Source organism: Pelmatolapia mariae, linkage group LG4 (genome assembly GCF_036321145.2).
Source record: "Pelmatolapia mariae isolate MD_Pm_ZW linkage group LG4, Pm_UMD_F_2, whole genome shotgun sequence".
Classification (NCBI taxonomy): domain Eukaryota; kingdom Metazoa; phylum Chordata; class Actinopteri; order Cichliformes; family Cichlidae; genus Pelmatolapia; species Pelmatolapia mariae.
The window spans coordinates 14,236,985-14,253,849 of NC_086230.1; the positions used below are offsets into that span (position 1 = coordinate 14,236,985).

At 41.9% G+C, this 16,865-nt stretch overlaps 1 protein-coding gene and 1 long non-coding RNA gene across 4 annotated transcripts; one reads left to right on the top strand and one right to left on the bottom strand.

The window, feature by feature from the left end:
- Positions 1-585: 585 nt before the first annotated feature.
- On the bottom strand, positions 586-15,701 carry recql5 (RecQ helicase-like 5). The gene is made up of 19 exons (XM_063471546.1): positions 15,562-15,701; positions 15,274-15,395; positions 14,653-15,174; positions 13,451-13,547; positions 12,477-12,588; positions 12,206-12,368; positions 12,049-12,131; positions 7,875-8,096; positions 7,684-7,777; positions 5,830-5,869; positions 5,688-5,746; positions 5,390-5,460; positions 5,163-5,256; positions 4,914-5,084; positions 4,174-4,793; positions 4,019-4,085; positions 2,636-2,857; positions 2,470-2,542; positions 586-2,388 (listed from the first exon to the last, which is right to left on the bottom strand). Exons 1-19 carry the CDS (start codon positions 15,656-15,658, stop codon positions 2,264-2,266), a joined length of 3,054 nt encoding a protein of 1,017 aa, XP_063327616.1. The 5' UTR covers positions 15,659-15,701; the 3' UTR covers positions 586-2,263.
- On the top strand, positions 8,668-12,016 carry LOC134626060 (uncharacterized). Of its 3 annotated transcripts, none has more exons than XR_010093791.1 (4): positions 8,668-9,364; positions 10,028-10,133; positions 10,992-11,110; positions 11,201-12,016. It is a non-coding gene; the product is annotated as an uncharacterized LOC134626060 (long non-coding RNA). The 3 variants fall into 3 exon arrangements; XR_010093789.1 differs by having other exon boundaries at positions 10,083-10,133; XR_010093790.1 differs by lacking the exon at positions 10,028-10,133.
- Positions 15,702-16,865: the final 1,164 nt, after the last annotated feature.

Genomic DNA, 16,865 nt, shown 5'->3' on the forward strand with positions numbered 1-16,865 from the left:
AGCCTTTTGAGATTCTTCTTCTACTGTTCCCTTAAAGAATTCAGTGCTGTTTTTACCCTATCAGCGAGGCTAATAGACTTTTTTAACAGACCATTTTAGCTGTGCAATACTGCAAATATCGATATCGAGCCGATACCAATACCAGCGTTAGTATCAATACTATTGATATTTGGATTGATCCAGCCACTATCCAAAGCTTACAAAAGAGAGATCTGGCCAAAAGGGGCAGCAGAAATTGAAACAAGTAAAACACAATGGTGCTATAAACACATTTTAAGTGGCCAAAAAGGGCTGTATTCTTTATAATGTAGGTAAATTAACACATAATGACGAAGATTAAAAACAATTCATTTCTTTATTTTATACACACCCTCTTCATAAATCATGTTGACTACTGTCTATTTACCAACATAAGCAATGACTTTAATCATAAAAAGTGTGGGAGGCTCTTGAGTCCTACGTTAGCAGGAGTTCCTGAAAGCAGCACTACTAAAGATGACATCATCGTTTACTTGACAGCGTCCCCATCAGGGACGTCTCCTGTACAGTTAATAATAACAATAATAAGAGACATCTCACACTGTGTTTGGTACTTTGTATTCGACACAGACTTTATTGTGAACAATCTGCAGCACAGAGTGGCTCCACTGTGGCCACCAGGACTCCCCACAGCTGGGCCTCAGTGGCCATCTTTGCTTTGGGTTTCTTCCCGACTGTGGGGACTGATGCTGTCGCCTTTTATATGCTTTCATCATTGGAAACCATGTTTTAGGAAAGGAAAAGAAAAATAAAATGCCCTGCTGCATCACAGATTCTCCCCCTGCTGAGAGACAGAATATTTTTAAATACAGGAAAACTCAAGCTGGACTGTTTCACAGTAGATTGCATGAATAAAAAGAAAAAAAAAATTGGTTCCAGTATTTAAGACGAAAAAACAAAAACATAAAATTTAAGAGCAAGTAAAATAGTCTGCCAGAAACAGAAGCATTAAAACATGTGTTTTTGTGCATTTTATTCCCCCATTGACTTAAAGCGCGCACACACACACACACACACACACACACGTGCGGGTTTGCTATCCTCGTGGGGACATCCCATTGACATAATGCTTTCCCTAGCCGCTTACCCTAACCCTAACCATCAAAAATGAATGCCTAACCCTGACCCTGACCCTAAACCTAACCATAACCTAATTGTAACCCTGACACTAAAACCACATTTTGAGTGTGAAAATTGCTTTCAACCCCGTGGGGACCTGGACCTGATCGTGTTTTAGAAACACACACACACACACACACACACACACACACACACACACACACACACACACACACACACACACACACACACACACACACACACACACACACACACACACACACACACACACACACACACACACACACACACACACACACGGTCCCCAGAGAATAAATCTCAATGACTTACTTTGAACTTTCTAATCATTTTGTGTCAGAGAAACACCAACAGGGAAATCATGGCTTATTTATTCCCTTTTTAATAGCACAAAAAATTATTAAAAAGAAAATGATAACAGCTTCAAAGTCTTTTTGCTCTTCACGACCCCATCTTTAAACACCACCCAACCACAAATGTCATCTTAAACGTGACAGACAGATATCAGAGGACAGCTGTGATGGCATTTTTAATGTTTCCTGAACAGACAGCTGCAGACACTGTACAACAAACCAGTATTTTAGCTTTCTGACACACCTTTACTTGTCAGTCACACACACACAAAAAAAAAAACCCAGACAAAAAGAGAAGGGATTAAGTGTTCCAGTATGGCAACATCAGAAGATCCCCAAACCAGCTTTCTTAAAATCGCACGCAGTTGTTTGAATGCCAATAATTACACCTCTGCTTTTCCTGCTATGAGAAGCCTGTGAAAAACCTCAGCTGGCTTCCTGCTCCAAGCACCACTGGGTCTGCATAACTCTGCACTGTGATGTAATAAGACCATGTGAATTACACGCAGTTTGCAGTTTGAAAAGAAGTCTCACACATGCGTCTGTCTGATCTCTCTGGCTGTAAAATTGTCCCTGTTTTATTGCTTACTATTTATTAACCTAAGTTACAGTATCAGCAACCATCCTGGAAAACATTTTAAAAGAATAACAAAATAGCAGCAAGTGGACCATAAACCTCGTCAGCAGGCATCTGTGACAAAGCCTGAGGTCATCGTAACCGGAGAAGTTTAGGCACTGTCAAAGAGGAAGGGCTACATATTTCCTCCCCCCATTCATTCACTGTTCGCTGTGGTTTTACAGCTGTGAGGTCTTTTAAGGTGCTTCCAGTCTGCCTCGCTCTCACAGCGCTGGACGCTGCTGAAGAACTTCTTGATGAGAGCCTTGGCCTCTGCTTTCACTGTGGACCCAGAGGCTGGAGTTAAAGAGGACCAGCACACAAAGCAAACTGCAAGTTAGAAATTTCCCATGCACCCTTTACCTTGGCCTTTCCCCCTGCTCCTTCCCTCTGTAAGAAGGTGAGACAAGTACCGAGCGAAAGACTTAAACAGCTCCTGCGAAATAAAGAAAGAATTTTAATCATTCTGCTTTTAATCGCAACCCTACTTTTTTTTTTTTTTTTTTTTACAAACACAGCACTCGCTCACCTTTGTGGCAAACTTTCCCTGAGTGTAAAAAGGGTCCAGGTAGCGGACCACGATATCAGCTGCTTCCTTAAGCGTTACAGGCTTGGGCGAGTCAGTGACCGGGTGCAGGGCTCTCTCCTGCACGTTGGGGTTGAAGGTTACTCTCCTGCTGCTCCCATTCGCAGGCCGGCTGCGCTTCGCCGGAGGGGGAGACTCCGTCATGGTTTTCATGTCATCTGTCACCTGGACACACATGTCATGATTGTTCACAAGCATAAAGTCAGACTCAGCGACTCCAGGCAGAACTGAAATCTATGGTTTGGCCTGCCAAAGACTCCAATCTGGATATCTTTGGAAAATGTATAGGATGGTATAAATTTTAGAATTTTAACTGTATTTTCATATGTTTAATAGCTTTTCCTACTGATAAAGACCTCCCCCCATGGTCCTAAGAGATATCTCTAAGTAAGAGATAAACCATTAAATAACAGAGCGTTACCGTTCCTTCACAACATACTAGAGAAATTTATGATTTTTACAGATGGTTCACAGTACAGATATATTTAAATATATCGGGGATTAAATGTGTGGCTAAACATCTTTACACTATCAGAAAGAGGAGTTTCACTGGGCCGGCCCACTTAAGATCAAAGTGATCTGTATGTGGCCCACGATGTAAAATGAGTTTGACATCCCTTCTTTACATCATGGACTTTAATGAGGAGTTTCCTATTAAAACTAATATCTATCCCCATCATGCTGATGCTCAAAGTCTGTTATAGAAAAGAAAAATCACGATGAACAAAAATGAGACTTTGTGTGGATTGTGGAAAGAGGCTAAATGTGTTTTTCTATACTGATAATTTCAACTCAATATTGTCTGAAGCTATGCAGGAATGCAGGAAAATATAAGGAAAGCTGAAGAGTGACAGATTTCGACCCACTCCTGCATACTTCAGGTGCTTTGTCAAACACGCTATTTGGTATTTCGTAAAAGTTGCTAAAGCTCCGCTGATTGAATAACTGCCAAGCTCAAAACCTCTGGCATTAACATCAGCACAGAAACTGTGTGCCAGGAGCTTCATGTCATGAGTTTCCATGCACGATAAGTTACTGAATGTGTAGGTGGCCCAGTTCTTTTGTCCATACAGTGAATGCTAAAATTGTATGCCGACTGACTTCCTGTGGAAAAACCCTAATTTGAGTGTAAGACAGATTATCATGCTCAAACTTTAATCTCTTAAAACTTTACTTTGTCTTATTTTGTCTTTATACATTTGTCCAAAAGTCTTATTTTTGGAGCACTTCATCTAGATTGGCGCTTCAAACTGCTGAGCGGAAAGACTTGTTTTAAGAAGGAATTTTTTGTGGGTGTATAAAGTTTGACAGGTGACAGACACCTACCCCGGGAATTTCACTTGGGTTAACCTCTTCTTCACTTGGTTTAAGTTCTTCTTCGTCTTTGTTTTGTCTGTGGGAGAACAGGGGGAAGAAAAAGCAGTTAAAAGTCAATAAAAGGCTTTTTTCTGCTATTTCTGATCAAATTAAGAATCAAATACTCTGTGATGGACGTCAGGTCCTGCTCAGATGTCTCTTGAACTGGTTCTGCAATCTCAGCTCCGTCCTCCTCGTCATCATCAGGTATAACAATAATCTCAGATTTGCTTTCTACGAGGATCACATCCTCAGTCTCTGACTGTGCAGCACTGCTCTCTCCTCCTTCCGATGCAGCAGGTGAGTGTGGTTCCTGGTCGATGTATTCCAGGGAGATTGAAGCTGGAGCGGGAGATAAAGCGGCTTCGGGCTCCCTCGGCATCTCCTCCTCATCCTGGCTTTTCTCTGGAGTATGTTTCTTCATGAAAAAATGAGAAATGTTGTGGGAACTCTTTGCTGCTTCCGCCAGCTTCTGCTGCTTCTTGCTCATGGCTCTGCCTCCTTTAGTCGGGCTGCTCAGGAAGGTCGTGACGGCATTTGCTTTGGCTTTGATGGGCGATGATGCATCTGTGTTGGCTTCTTTTCCCTGCATAATGGTTTCTCCTGAGCAGCCATTGAAAAATCCGCCGATTGTCCTACCTTTGTTATCCCCTGTTTCCAACATGGAGGGGTTTATTAAATCCTTAGCAGTTATGAAGGGGTTAGAAGAGCCCCGTTGGCCTGCCCCTACCCTCTTACGCTTCAGCTGGGGGGGAAAAGAAAACATGTTTTCCTCTGAATACTCTGCAGCCACAAAAACCTCCAGTTTCCTTTAAAAAAATAAAATAAAATAAATAAATCTGGGAAAGTAGAAAAGCAATGTTACCGAGTACACCTCAGATGCCAGCGTGAACCCCTGCGGCTCATCAGAAAACGAGGATGAAGAGGAGGATCCAGCCTCTTTGAGTTCTGTTTCTCTGGAATCGCTGCCGCTGCTAGCACCTTCTCCTTTATCTCGGCCTGCTGAAGCAGGTGCCGCTTTCTGTATCTCGGTTACCTTGACAGAATAATAGAGCTAAGAATAAACATTTCCCTCTATATGGCAATGAGACATTAACAAAAAGCCTGCACTTACCTTCTTTAGCACCGCAGCTTTGTACAAGTTAGAGGACTTGCTGTTTCTGAAGACCTCGTGTTCAATATCCACGGCCAAGGACAGACTGTCAGAGCTGAAAGACAAATGCGGACACTTTGAGAAAAGTTAGTTATATGTATATTTTTTTGCAGTAATTTTATGTTTGAGGAAAAATGTTTAAAAAAAAAAAAAAAAAAAAAAAAATCTGAATGAATCTAGATGAGTACTTGAGTGCATCTTCTGCCCCCTGCTGGCCTTGAAGTGCCTCCTGTAGGAGGTACAGGCAGTGCTCTCTGGCCTGAAATACAATATAAATCTTATTAACGCCTTTGAAAGCGCTCACTTTCTACTTTTACTGTACAAAATGTCAAACACCAATGAGCCACAGCCTTTTAAGCTGCTGCGTTTTTGTTTTTACGCTGCTTTTCTCACCACATGACCTGAGTCGCTGAGTTCCTGCGGACGTGTTCATAAATGCAGCAGATATGAGGAATGTGTGCGTAGTGTTCAAGTTTTGTCTTGTACCTTTACACTGAGCTTGGGAATTCTCTGGCTGCTGGCCTCTCTAAGCGGGCAGTCAATATCTACACAGCAGAATAACACCGGTTACAAAACAGGACAGAGAGAGTTATTCACAATCATTTTTACTGTTCATGTTACACGTTACCTGGAGGAACAAACTCTTCCCTCTGACTGCTGTCGTTACCCTAAATAAACACGAGCACAGGCAGAAGGGAATCCTTCAGTATTCACACGTGTATTAAAGCCAGAACATAGAAGACAACAGTGAGCATTTATTATACACAGCTTTGGGACCACGATGCAATTTTTTGTTGTTTTGCCTCTGTACACATCACAGTGGATTTTAAAAATCACTGAATGTGCAGACTTTCTCATTTAATTCAAGGGGTTTATCAAATAATTCTGCATTAACTGTTTATTAAAATGAACTGGAGAAACTAATATAGATTGTTTTCAATGCTTGGATGAGGCGTAGACTGCCGTTTCCCCCCCTTGAGCTGCTTGGCCTGGACTTCATCCACCTTCAGTTGCTTCTTGTTTGTGAGTCTCTTTGCATTTAGCTTTGTATTTAATAACTTTAAAGCATGCTCTGTTGGTTAGAGATCAGCTGACTGGCTTGGCAATTGAAGAATATTCCATTTCTTCTCCTTCAGAAACTCTTGGGTTGCTTTGTGTCATTATCCATTTGCACTGTGAAGCTCTGATCAGTTTTGCAGCATTTTTCTGAATCTGAGCAGAGAGTATAGGCCTGTGCACTTCACAATTCATCCTGATGCATCCATCAGCAGTCACATCATCAATAAAGGCTAGTGATCTATATCCGCTGGCAGCCACGCATGCCCATGTATGTCACTGCCTTCGCCATGTTTGACAGGTGATGTGGTATGCTTCTGATCACGAGCTGTTTCTCTCCTTCTCCAGATTTCTCTCTGCGCTGAACTGTTTTCAGGCTCTTTTGGATGTGTTGTGATCTAGCCTTTCTGTTTCCATTCATCGAGCCATCTCCATTTTAGACCTTGTTAATGATGACTGTTAAGGACTTTTTTAGACGTTTTAAGGATGTTTTTTTATAACCATAGAAATAATTCTGTCATCATCCACGTTTTTCAGGCGTTTTGATGTTGCTGAGCTGGTCAGTGCATTCAGCATTTTTAAGAAAGAACATGACTGTGTGATTGGCCACTCTCGCTCTCTGATAGTTACTTTGGTTTTTCAGTCTAATGATGCCTCCCTCACTTGCTCCAGCGTGTCTTTGGAGCTCACATTCACAGTTCCAGTGAACACTTGGAATCCACCTCTGATATTTTTTCTGCTTAACATTTAATGAAAATAACACAGAAAGGTCTCTGATAAGGGGGACTGTGTGTACAAATGTCTGTAGCTTCCAAACAGTTAATGCAACAGTTTTGTAAAAACTTTCAGACTTAAAGCTGAAAGTTTTCACTTCAATCGCATCACGATGGCTTGATTTAATATCCACCACAATTAACAACATTTTATCATCGTCCAAAAACCTATGCATCTGTAGCTGAAGTGCAGAATGTCTCTTTACTGTGTAAAGAAAGGAAGATAAAAGAACCATACTTTTAGGCTAGCACCATTTAAATGAAGCTCTGAGCAACGAAGCCCTGAGGCATCAATAACCTCCATAACTCTCCACACACTATAATGACTTGTTTGTTGTTCCTGCTCAGTTTCTACTTTTTTTTTTAATAATCATGGCATTCCTGCTTTTTATGCTATGTTATAAACAGTTTGGCCAACCTCCACTTGGACCTGATGAGGAATACTTTAGTTCGAATGTTGTAAAAATTCCACTGAACATGTGGGAGCCATTTAGCAAAAGCAGCATTTACAGGGCCTGAGCAGCCCCAGATGGCTTACAGATGTGCAGAGGCACAACATAAACACTCTGGAGATGCTGTCCTTACATTTAGAAATAATGTATACATTTTGCCCAAAGAGTATGAGCTGATTTTCTCTCTTTTTTGGTAATCACCTTCCGCATGCTCATCTGCTTCTTGAAAAGCTCAGAAAACTCCTTCTTCCTCTTAAAAGGATCATCTTCACTATAGCCTTCCCCTTCATCATACCTGCAAAGCAAGACATCGGTGTTAACCTACAGGATCAACCATCAAGTCATAAATGCAAGTGGGACATTTCACACAACATCACTAAAAATCGTCCTGCCTTTCAAAGCCGTAACCCTTTTTTCCTCCTCCATAAGTGTCCGGCTGGAACCCGAACGCTCCCTTGGGCTCGCTGCTCTGAGCCGCTCCGATCTTGGTGCTGAGCGTGGCCGCTCTCTCCAGCTGGGCTCGCACCAACTTGGGGTTACGGCAGTAGTCGCAGGCCCCCGCGCAGTTCGGCGCCGTGTTGCCAAAAAACTTTGAGATGGTGGCATGGCGGCAACTGGTGGGAGGACGAGAAAAGAGCTACCGTTGAACAGACGAGTTAAAGAAAACACACTCTGCAGTTTGCAGTTGCAAAAAGTCATCATCTCATCTTTCTGATTGTGTTTTAGAAACACAATATTGATCTTTTAGCTGTTGTGTAACCACCACATCAATCCCCATAATCAATACCTTTGTTATGAAATAGGTCAAGCGCCACTCTGTGTCCCATGAAAAACACAACGCAGTTGCATCAACACTAACCCTAACTAACTGTAATTGACGGATATGAAGAATGGATGCAGAGGCACAAAGTCTGGATTTGGAAACAGTTGTTCAGCGTTGTTTTCTTACAATTTCAAGGTTTTTGAAAAAATAAATAAATACTATTAATGTCTGACAGCAGGTCACCTGCTTCCTCTGTAGCATGTTTCCGTTCACAATCCCTGCTTTAGAAGGGATTTTCTTTTCATAAAAAAAAGGTCTCTTGTATCACACTATCATATCCAGCATTACGCAACAGCCAGTATTCACACATCCACACACACACACACACACACACCAGCACCTCTATCTGGGAAACAGCCCATTAGACGAGTCATTTCAGCAACATACCAGCTACCTTGCTAGAAGTGGAAATGCTGCCACCTTCCCTTTCATGAAACAAAGAGAAGCACTAGAAGAGGTGGGGAACGACAGAGAGGCAAACAAAGCTCTGTGAAGCAGGACTATCAAAGAGAAAACAGCCTTTGAGGCAGACAAAGAAAAGTAAGACACAGCAGTAACTCTGTGTGCGTGTGTGAGACAGCCACAAATTAAAAAAAAACAAAGAAAACAAACAAAGGGAGCAACAAGAAGCCTGGAAGAGGGGAAGAGATGAGAAGACTCAAAGCGACTGAGGAGTCAGAGCAGCGTGAAAGAGGGCAGAAGAGCGCCGAATGAAATTTGTTATCGTCTACTTTCCCCCCCTCACGTGCAGTTTGTCATCAGTGACAGTGGAATTATCCCTCTCAACTATAATCTCAACCTCCACTGCTAATCTCAGGCTCGCCCGAGCACCACTCCTCCTCTGGATGACGTCCCCATAAGCAAATAAGCACGCAGCCTAAAGCAAAGGCACTCAGCTGGCAGCTCCGTCAGGGGAAAGAAGAGAATGATACGTTCCCAACCGACTCCTAATTGCCAACTGGTTTTGCGATTTCTGACAGTTTAGGCTCGGCCAAGTTTCACAAAAAAACAAAAACTAAACAACAAACAAAGAAACAACAAGAAGTTTCTGATCAGCAGGTAAGTGCTTTTAAATGTTTCTGTGCGAGCGCAGCATGAGAAAAACAATTCAGGTAGAAGAACGTGTAAAATGTGTTTAACAATAGAGAATTTCTCAGAGTCACATGCATGTGATCTGTAAATACTGTTCATCGTTTTAACAAACATACAGTCAGCTCCAAAATCTGTTATTAATCAGCATCGCGTTCCACACAAGCTCACGGTCTCAGGTAGGAACAGCCCGCATGGTTGGAAAATCATAAAGTTCTCCTTCCTTTTCTCCTGACTTACACTTCCACAGTAGGATTTTTAAAAAAATAGCATGAAAATATTTTGTAGCATTAATTTCCCACACCACTGTGTGTAGTATAGCTATAATACACTGCAATACATGTGGCCCATTTAAACTGTTTTATAAAAGTACTGAGTTAGCTCTGTGGCCTTTTTCCAGTGAGCATAGCAGATATGTATTACTGGATTTTACTGGAAACAACACATTACACTTATACACAGTTAAAGCAATGCAGCACAACCTTTCCCCACATTTAAATTTTCAAAGCCAGGAAGGACAAGTTAGTTTGTGTTCATGCAAATTTTCCCCCGATCTCATCCTGGTTTTGAGTATATGTGATACAGGTTTCTGACAAGGAACATGAGACACATACACTTGCATAAATTACACAGTGCAGGTTTACAGATCCAGTGGGTGGAGTTGATCCCTGATCTGATCTGTCACCAGCTCGGCCACTGAGAACATAACCAACAAAGAAAGCTGTGAAACCTGGCTAAGGTAAGCCACAGTATCCTGATTTCTAACAGTGTACTTTGGATAGTATTACCACCTTATCCACACTTCTGGAACCAGGATGTTTACATCTATAATACTCAAAAGCATGTGATCAGAAGGATATGCTACCGTAACTCCTCTGAATTATCAAGACATCATGTTGACCCCCAAGTTTCCAGGCTTTGTCCTCAATGCCAGTGCAATAACTCATATTGTAGTTATTTTCAACAGTTTTTATCCTTTTATGCCTCGTACTGCAAGTGTTAGTTACAAAGAACTCTCAAAACTAGAAATGCCACACGCTGTCACACCCATTCCAGCAATTCAGCACCAGCTCAATGACTTGCCACCCTACCACCGCCCATTGCACACACTGAAGTGTCTGCAGAGCCGTCTGATTAACACATTTATCACAGAGAAGGGCCTCGTTCTGTTCCTCTTGTTAACTCAACCCATATGTGAATCAGCCTGTCTGTTTATGATACTCTCATAAACAGAGCAGCTTCTCTATTAATCGGAAGGTCGGCGGTTCGATCCCCACCTCCTACAGCCTGCACGACAGAGCAGGATATTGTTCCTCCAGAACACTTTTAAACCCAGTTGAATTAAAATTATTCAGGCACAGAAAAAGCACCAGTGCATTTACCACTTTCTATCAGACACACGTTTCTTTTCGGACAGTGAGATTCCTGCCTTCTCATGACAACCCGCCCACTAAACCACAGGCTGAAAAACTGCTTAGCTCTGACATGTAAATAGCAATTCCACCTCGCCCCACTCACAGTGTCACCAGTGAGCAACAGGAGACATACGCAGATTGCAAGGGAAATAAAAGAGGTGCTGTATACCTGTCTTCACTAGGATGGATGCCAGAGAACAGACGCTGAACATCCTTGACAGAATCTGGGTCAAGCTTCAAGGTCTGCCCAACGCCAACCCCATAGAGCTGGGAGCTTTCTTCGTCCTGCTAACTTTTATTCGTGAGTTTTTTGTTGATGTTTTTTTTCCCCCACATTGCTTCTTCATCAATAAGCTGGTCATGACATTGTTTATTTGCTGCTCTCCCACAGTTGTAGTCCTACTCATCACAGTGGTGACCTGCGCGAGCTTTTGCTGCGGCTGCTGCAGCTGCTGCTGTCGCAAGAGGAAACTAAAGGGTTCCGACCTTTGAGCAAAAACAGACACAACTGCAAGCTCTCCACACAGCGAGTCCTGATCGTGTTTTAGAAACACACACACACACACACACACACACAAGAATTGTACAGGCTGCATGCTGTGCTGTGCAGCACTAAAGAACCTCAGCCCTTGGACAACAAAACACCTGCCAAACACAGTGAAGGATGTCCTGCAATGCTGCCAAACACACCTGCTCAAGTCAACAGGCTTTCAGGAGAGTCTACATTCCTTGGAGCATCACGGCACTCGACAGGGCAACAACGATCCCTGAGGACAGGGCAGGGCCAACTCCAGCTGTGTGTGAATCAGGCAGAAACGTCTCGGACCATGCAAGACTGAACATGTGTATGAAACTAACTTTAGGCAAACAGTGAGAAATGACTGGGAAAGCCCAATTGGATTTTTTTTTCCTCAGAGCTTTCTAAACATAACGATGTGTCATTCTAAAGGAATGAGAACTGGCAGTCAGACCTCCGAGTTAGGCAAGAGCCTCAAGCAGGAAGCAGCTTTCAAAGGATGGTAAGAGAGAAAGTCTGCCCTCTGCTGTCCAGAAACAGAAATGCACTCTTTATCTAAAACTGCATGTTACATACTGTGGAACAGGTGAAGGCGTTATGTTAGGATGTAATGCTTTAAGCCTGCACTTATTGTCTGTTATGCTTTGATCTGTATGTAAATAATAATAAAAATAATAATAATAATAATAACCTGTCACCGCATGTGTGAATACTTTACTTACCCTTCTTGTTCACAAAAAGACACCATGGCTTCAAAGTCAGTCATTGCTGTTTTGTCAGTGTCCTTTGCAAAGCCCCGTTTTTCCTGCAGACACATTTAAACGCATTTAAAAACTGTGCAACAAAGAGCTTTACACCCTGCTCTGCTGCTAATCTGACCTGCTTTCTTGCCACTTCCTGGCGAATGAGGAAATTAATTTGCTCCTTATCTCTCGGGGAGTAGTATGTGCGACAGGCGGAGGGCAGGCCATCTCTCCCCGCTCGCCCAGACTCTTGGTAGTAGCTGGCCAGAGACTTAGCGAGGTTCCAGTGAGCTACAAATCTGCAGAAACATTTGAATACACAATGGAAGAAAAAAAAAAAAAAAAAAAAAAAAAAAAAACTAGATACAAGAAGAATGCGAGTGATAACTGTGGATTTGCAGCCTCACCTGACATTGGCCTTATCTACTCCCATGCCAAAGCTGATGGTAGCCACAATAACCAGCACTTTCCCCTGCATCCAGTCATTCTGCACCCCTGTCCGATCTGTTGCCTTCAAACCTACAAAAGCAGAGCTCAAACACTAAATTTTACGCATCCTATACACAGATCAGGCATAACATCATGACCAGCTGCCTAATATTGTGCTCGTTCTGCTTTTGCTGCCAAAAAACAGCCCTGACCCATCGAGGTATGGGACTCCACTAGACCCAGAAAGGTGTGCTGTGGTGTCGGGCACCAAGATGTTAGCAGCAGATATTTTAAGTCCTGTAAGTTGCAAGGTTGGGCGTCCGTGGATTGGACTTGTTTGTCCAGCACATCCCACAGATGCTCAATTGGAGTTAGATCTGGAGAATTTGAAGGTCAAGTCAACACCTCAAACTTGTTGTTGTGCTTCTCAAACCATTCCTCAACCAGTTTTTCTTTTTGGGATGCCACATTATCCTGCTGAAAGAGGCCACAGCCATCAGAGAATACAAGTCCCATGAAGGGGTTAACATAGTCTGAAGCAATGCTTAGGTAGTTGGTACAAGTCAAAGTCACTCAAGGGATCCCAGCAGAACATTGCCCAAAGCACGACACTGCCTCTACCAGCTCACCTTCTTCCCATAGTGCATTCTGGTGCAACTGCATCCAGGAACGCCCCACAAGAGCTGTAGTTTTGGTGATGCTCTGATCCAGTCGTCTACGCATGAGTTTGTCAAATCCTTATGTTTGCCCTTTTTCCTGCTAACACATGAACTTTGAGGACAAAATGCTCTCTAATATTTCCCACCCACTATGAGGTGCCACAATGAAGGATTAATGAGTGTTATTCCCTTTACCTGTCTGTGCTCATAATCTTATGCCTGATCAGTTTATATAGATTTTTCTTAAAAAAAAAAAAAAAAGGTAAAAAAAAATAATAATAAAATAATTTTACCTGCATGATACGGCTTAGCTACGACTCCAAGCTTCATCAGCTGGTGAGCTACCGTCTCACAGCCTTCCCTGGTCCGACAGTACACAATCCCACAACCCTGTTTACGAACACCAGACAGTTTGATTAAGCCAGAGTTTGCATGAAAAAAATGGCACAGAATGTTATTCCTCCACTCTAGGCAACAAAATCCGTTTTATTCACACAAGAAAATGCTGTGTGAGCTCAATTAAGCCGTTAATAACAACAGAAATGTTATAAAACGCAAGGCACACAAACAATCCTGAAATAAAATTTAACAAAAAGTCATTCTAGAAGTAAAACATACAGGTGCTAAAATGCTTCAAAAAATAATTAAAAACTTTTTCTCTTTTTTTTTTAAAATTTGTTTGTTTTATTTTATTATTATTTTTTAAATTCAGATGTAAATGGCAAAGTTCAAATACATTTCAGTCGTTTAAACCTTTTTATAAGTGGTGCTTAAGGATAGGAATTGATAAGAATTTAGCAATTCTGATCACTTTTCTATTCTCTTACCGGTTCTCATTGGGTTCTCATTGGCTCTGCTTTGAGAGTCACCACCACCTCCAAGCAACATATCAAAGACATTACATTTCTACAATTTCATTGCATGCTGTGCAGTGAAATGTTTGTGCATGTTGGCGCTTCTGGAATGGCCTTCCTGAAGTCTCAACCTCAACTCTTTTGAAAATGTTTGCAGTTTGCTTAAAAGCCGGCTCTTTATCAGGAAATCAACCACTTTAAAGAACTCTACCAATTCTGCCACAATAAGTATTCAAATATCCATCCAGAGTTATGCCAGAAGCTAACTGTTGGGTACCAAAAGCATCTGGTCAACATGCAACTTGCTAAGGGACATTTAATCATTTAATTATAGAGGTTGTATCTATTTATGGAGCCTGTATCTACACTTTTGACCTTGTGTGGATCAGAGAAAATCCCAAGTCAATTATTTTGCACCCAATTCTTGTTTTTTAAAGTCACATACAATCATTCCCCAATGCAAAAAGAACAGTTCGAAAAAAGTAATTAAAAGCTCAGAATTTGCATGACATTCATGCCCATGATGAGTATTTTTAAACTTGTGGCCAAAAATGTAAACCCCTTAGGCAAACTGTCGCTACTCTATCTGAACATTTCTGTTTGTAAAAAGGATAACACATGACAGCCTACAGTCTACAAACCTGTCCATTAGATCCACCTCCAAGTGATAATGTTTTCTTAATGAAGGCATAAAGGTGGACGTATGGGTTTGGCAGCAGCTCCCTGAAAATCACATCATAGTGCAAGTTACTCCGGAAGACGGGTGTAAGAAAAGAAAGCGGCGAGGACAGCTTCAGGGACTGAATGATGTCCTCCTGTACATTCTTGGGTGCTGTTGCTGTTAAGGCCAAACAGGGAACTCCTTGCAATCGAGCCCGCAGTTCACCCAGCTTGAGGTAGTCTGGTCTGAAATCATGGCCCCACTGCGAGACGCAGTGAGCCTCATCCACAGCCAGGTAAGACAGCAAGCCACGGGAGCACAGGTCCATCAGGCAGGGCTGGAACGAGGGCGAGGCCACCATCTCTGGAGTGATGTAGAGAAGCTTTAGCTTCGGGTTGCTGCTCCCCAGGTCGGTCTGGATCAAACGGCGCTCACTCACTGGGAGCTTAGAGTTGATGGAGCAGGCAGGGATGTTTAACTCCTTCAGGTGATCCACTTGGTCCTGGATAGAAACACGAGCAGGGGTTAAAGCAAACCTGACACTACAAAACTTATTTGAAGGTTTTGGATTGGAGCTCAGGAGCTAGAGACAGACGCTAACCTGAATGAGAGCGATTAACGGGGATATAACCAGAGTAATGCCCTCAGCAAGCACTGCAGGCAGCTGGTAGCAGAGCGACTTTCCTGCTCCAGTAGGCATGCACACAAACACATCCCTGTCACCTGCAGGAAGACCACAGAGACCACCGTGTTACACATTCTTCTGTCTCTCACTGCCTGTGAAAACCAACTGAACCTCATATTCAAAACTAAAGACAAACGGCAGTTATGTTAGCTTGCTAACGTTCATCTAACAGAGAGGCAGACAGGAAACAATGAGCCGACTTACCTCTGTGGACTGCTTTAACAACATCTTCCTGCAGTTTAGACCTGAAGGTGTCGAACCCAAAGTGGGTTTTTAAGGCCTGTTTTAAATTTGTTGTCATCGTTTGACTGCCTGCTGGGAACTCATATAAATCTTCTTAGGCATCGTCGCGCAGTGATTGCGTCATCACGGGCGCGTAAAACACAAAAAATGTAAAGAAATATTTTGTTTGTTTGCTTCTTTTAACGGCGTTATAATCAGTTTGAATATATTTGTTATATAATTATTTAATTAAAATTTTATGTGTTATTTTCTATATGCAGTCTGTTGTTGTCATGGTGAAAGAGTTAGAGTTCTGTGATTGGTCCCGCTGATACGCCTTTCAGCTTCTATCTATCCATTACAAATAAGTCCTGAATTTCCTAAAAAAGGACCTTTAAACCATAGAAACTTCAACGATATTAAATATTTCCACTGCAGGATGTACTGGGGCTAATACGTTTATAAGAAGCTGCTTACATACTTTTAGATGTTTCCTACATGGTTTACATGCAAGTTATGGAAAAATTCTGTAGTTGTACTGAAGAGGATTAGTATGGAAGAGGATTAGGGCCACTGGGGGAAAAAGTGGGCACATGTTTGTTTGTTTTTTCTTCTTTTACAGAATTCTGAGAAAAAAGTCTGAATTTTATGAAAAAAAAAAAGGTCAGAATTCTGACTTTTTTCTCAGAATTTTCTTTTTTTCCCTCAGAATTCTGACCTTTTTTTCCCCTCTGAATTATTTTCAGAATTCTGACTGTAATCTCAGAATTCTGACTTTTTCTCAGAATTTTCTTTTTTTTTCCTCAGAATTCTGAAATTAATATTTTTTCTTCTATTCCAGAATTCTGAGGAAAAAGTCAGAGTTCTGAGATTAAAGTCAGAATTGACTATTTTTTTCTCAGAACTATTTTCAGAATTCTGACTTTTTCCTCAGAATTCTGGAATAGAAGAAAAAAGACGTGCCCACTTTTTTCTGGTGGCCCTAATCCTCTTCCGTACATTTACATTGTTTAGGATCATCGTCATGCTGAAAAATGAAGCCACCACCAATCAAATGTTTTCAAGGTTTTGTTGCATCATAGATTATAATCTAATCTAGTTCTTTTTTTCTGTTTTTTTTTCTTTCTGCTTTTAATTTTATCAATCTTGATTAGATCCCCAACACTGCTGGTTAAATAGAGCCCCAAAACATGACAGGGCCTCCACCATTTTGCAGATGGCTGTAGACACTCACTTCTCTCCTGACCTCTCCCATCCCTGACAGCAATTTCAACCAAATACTTCAA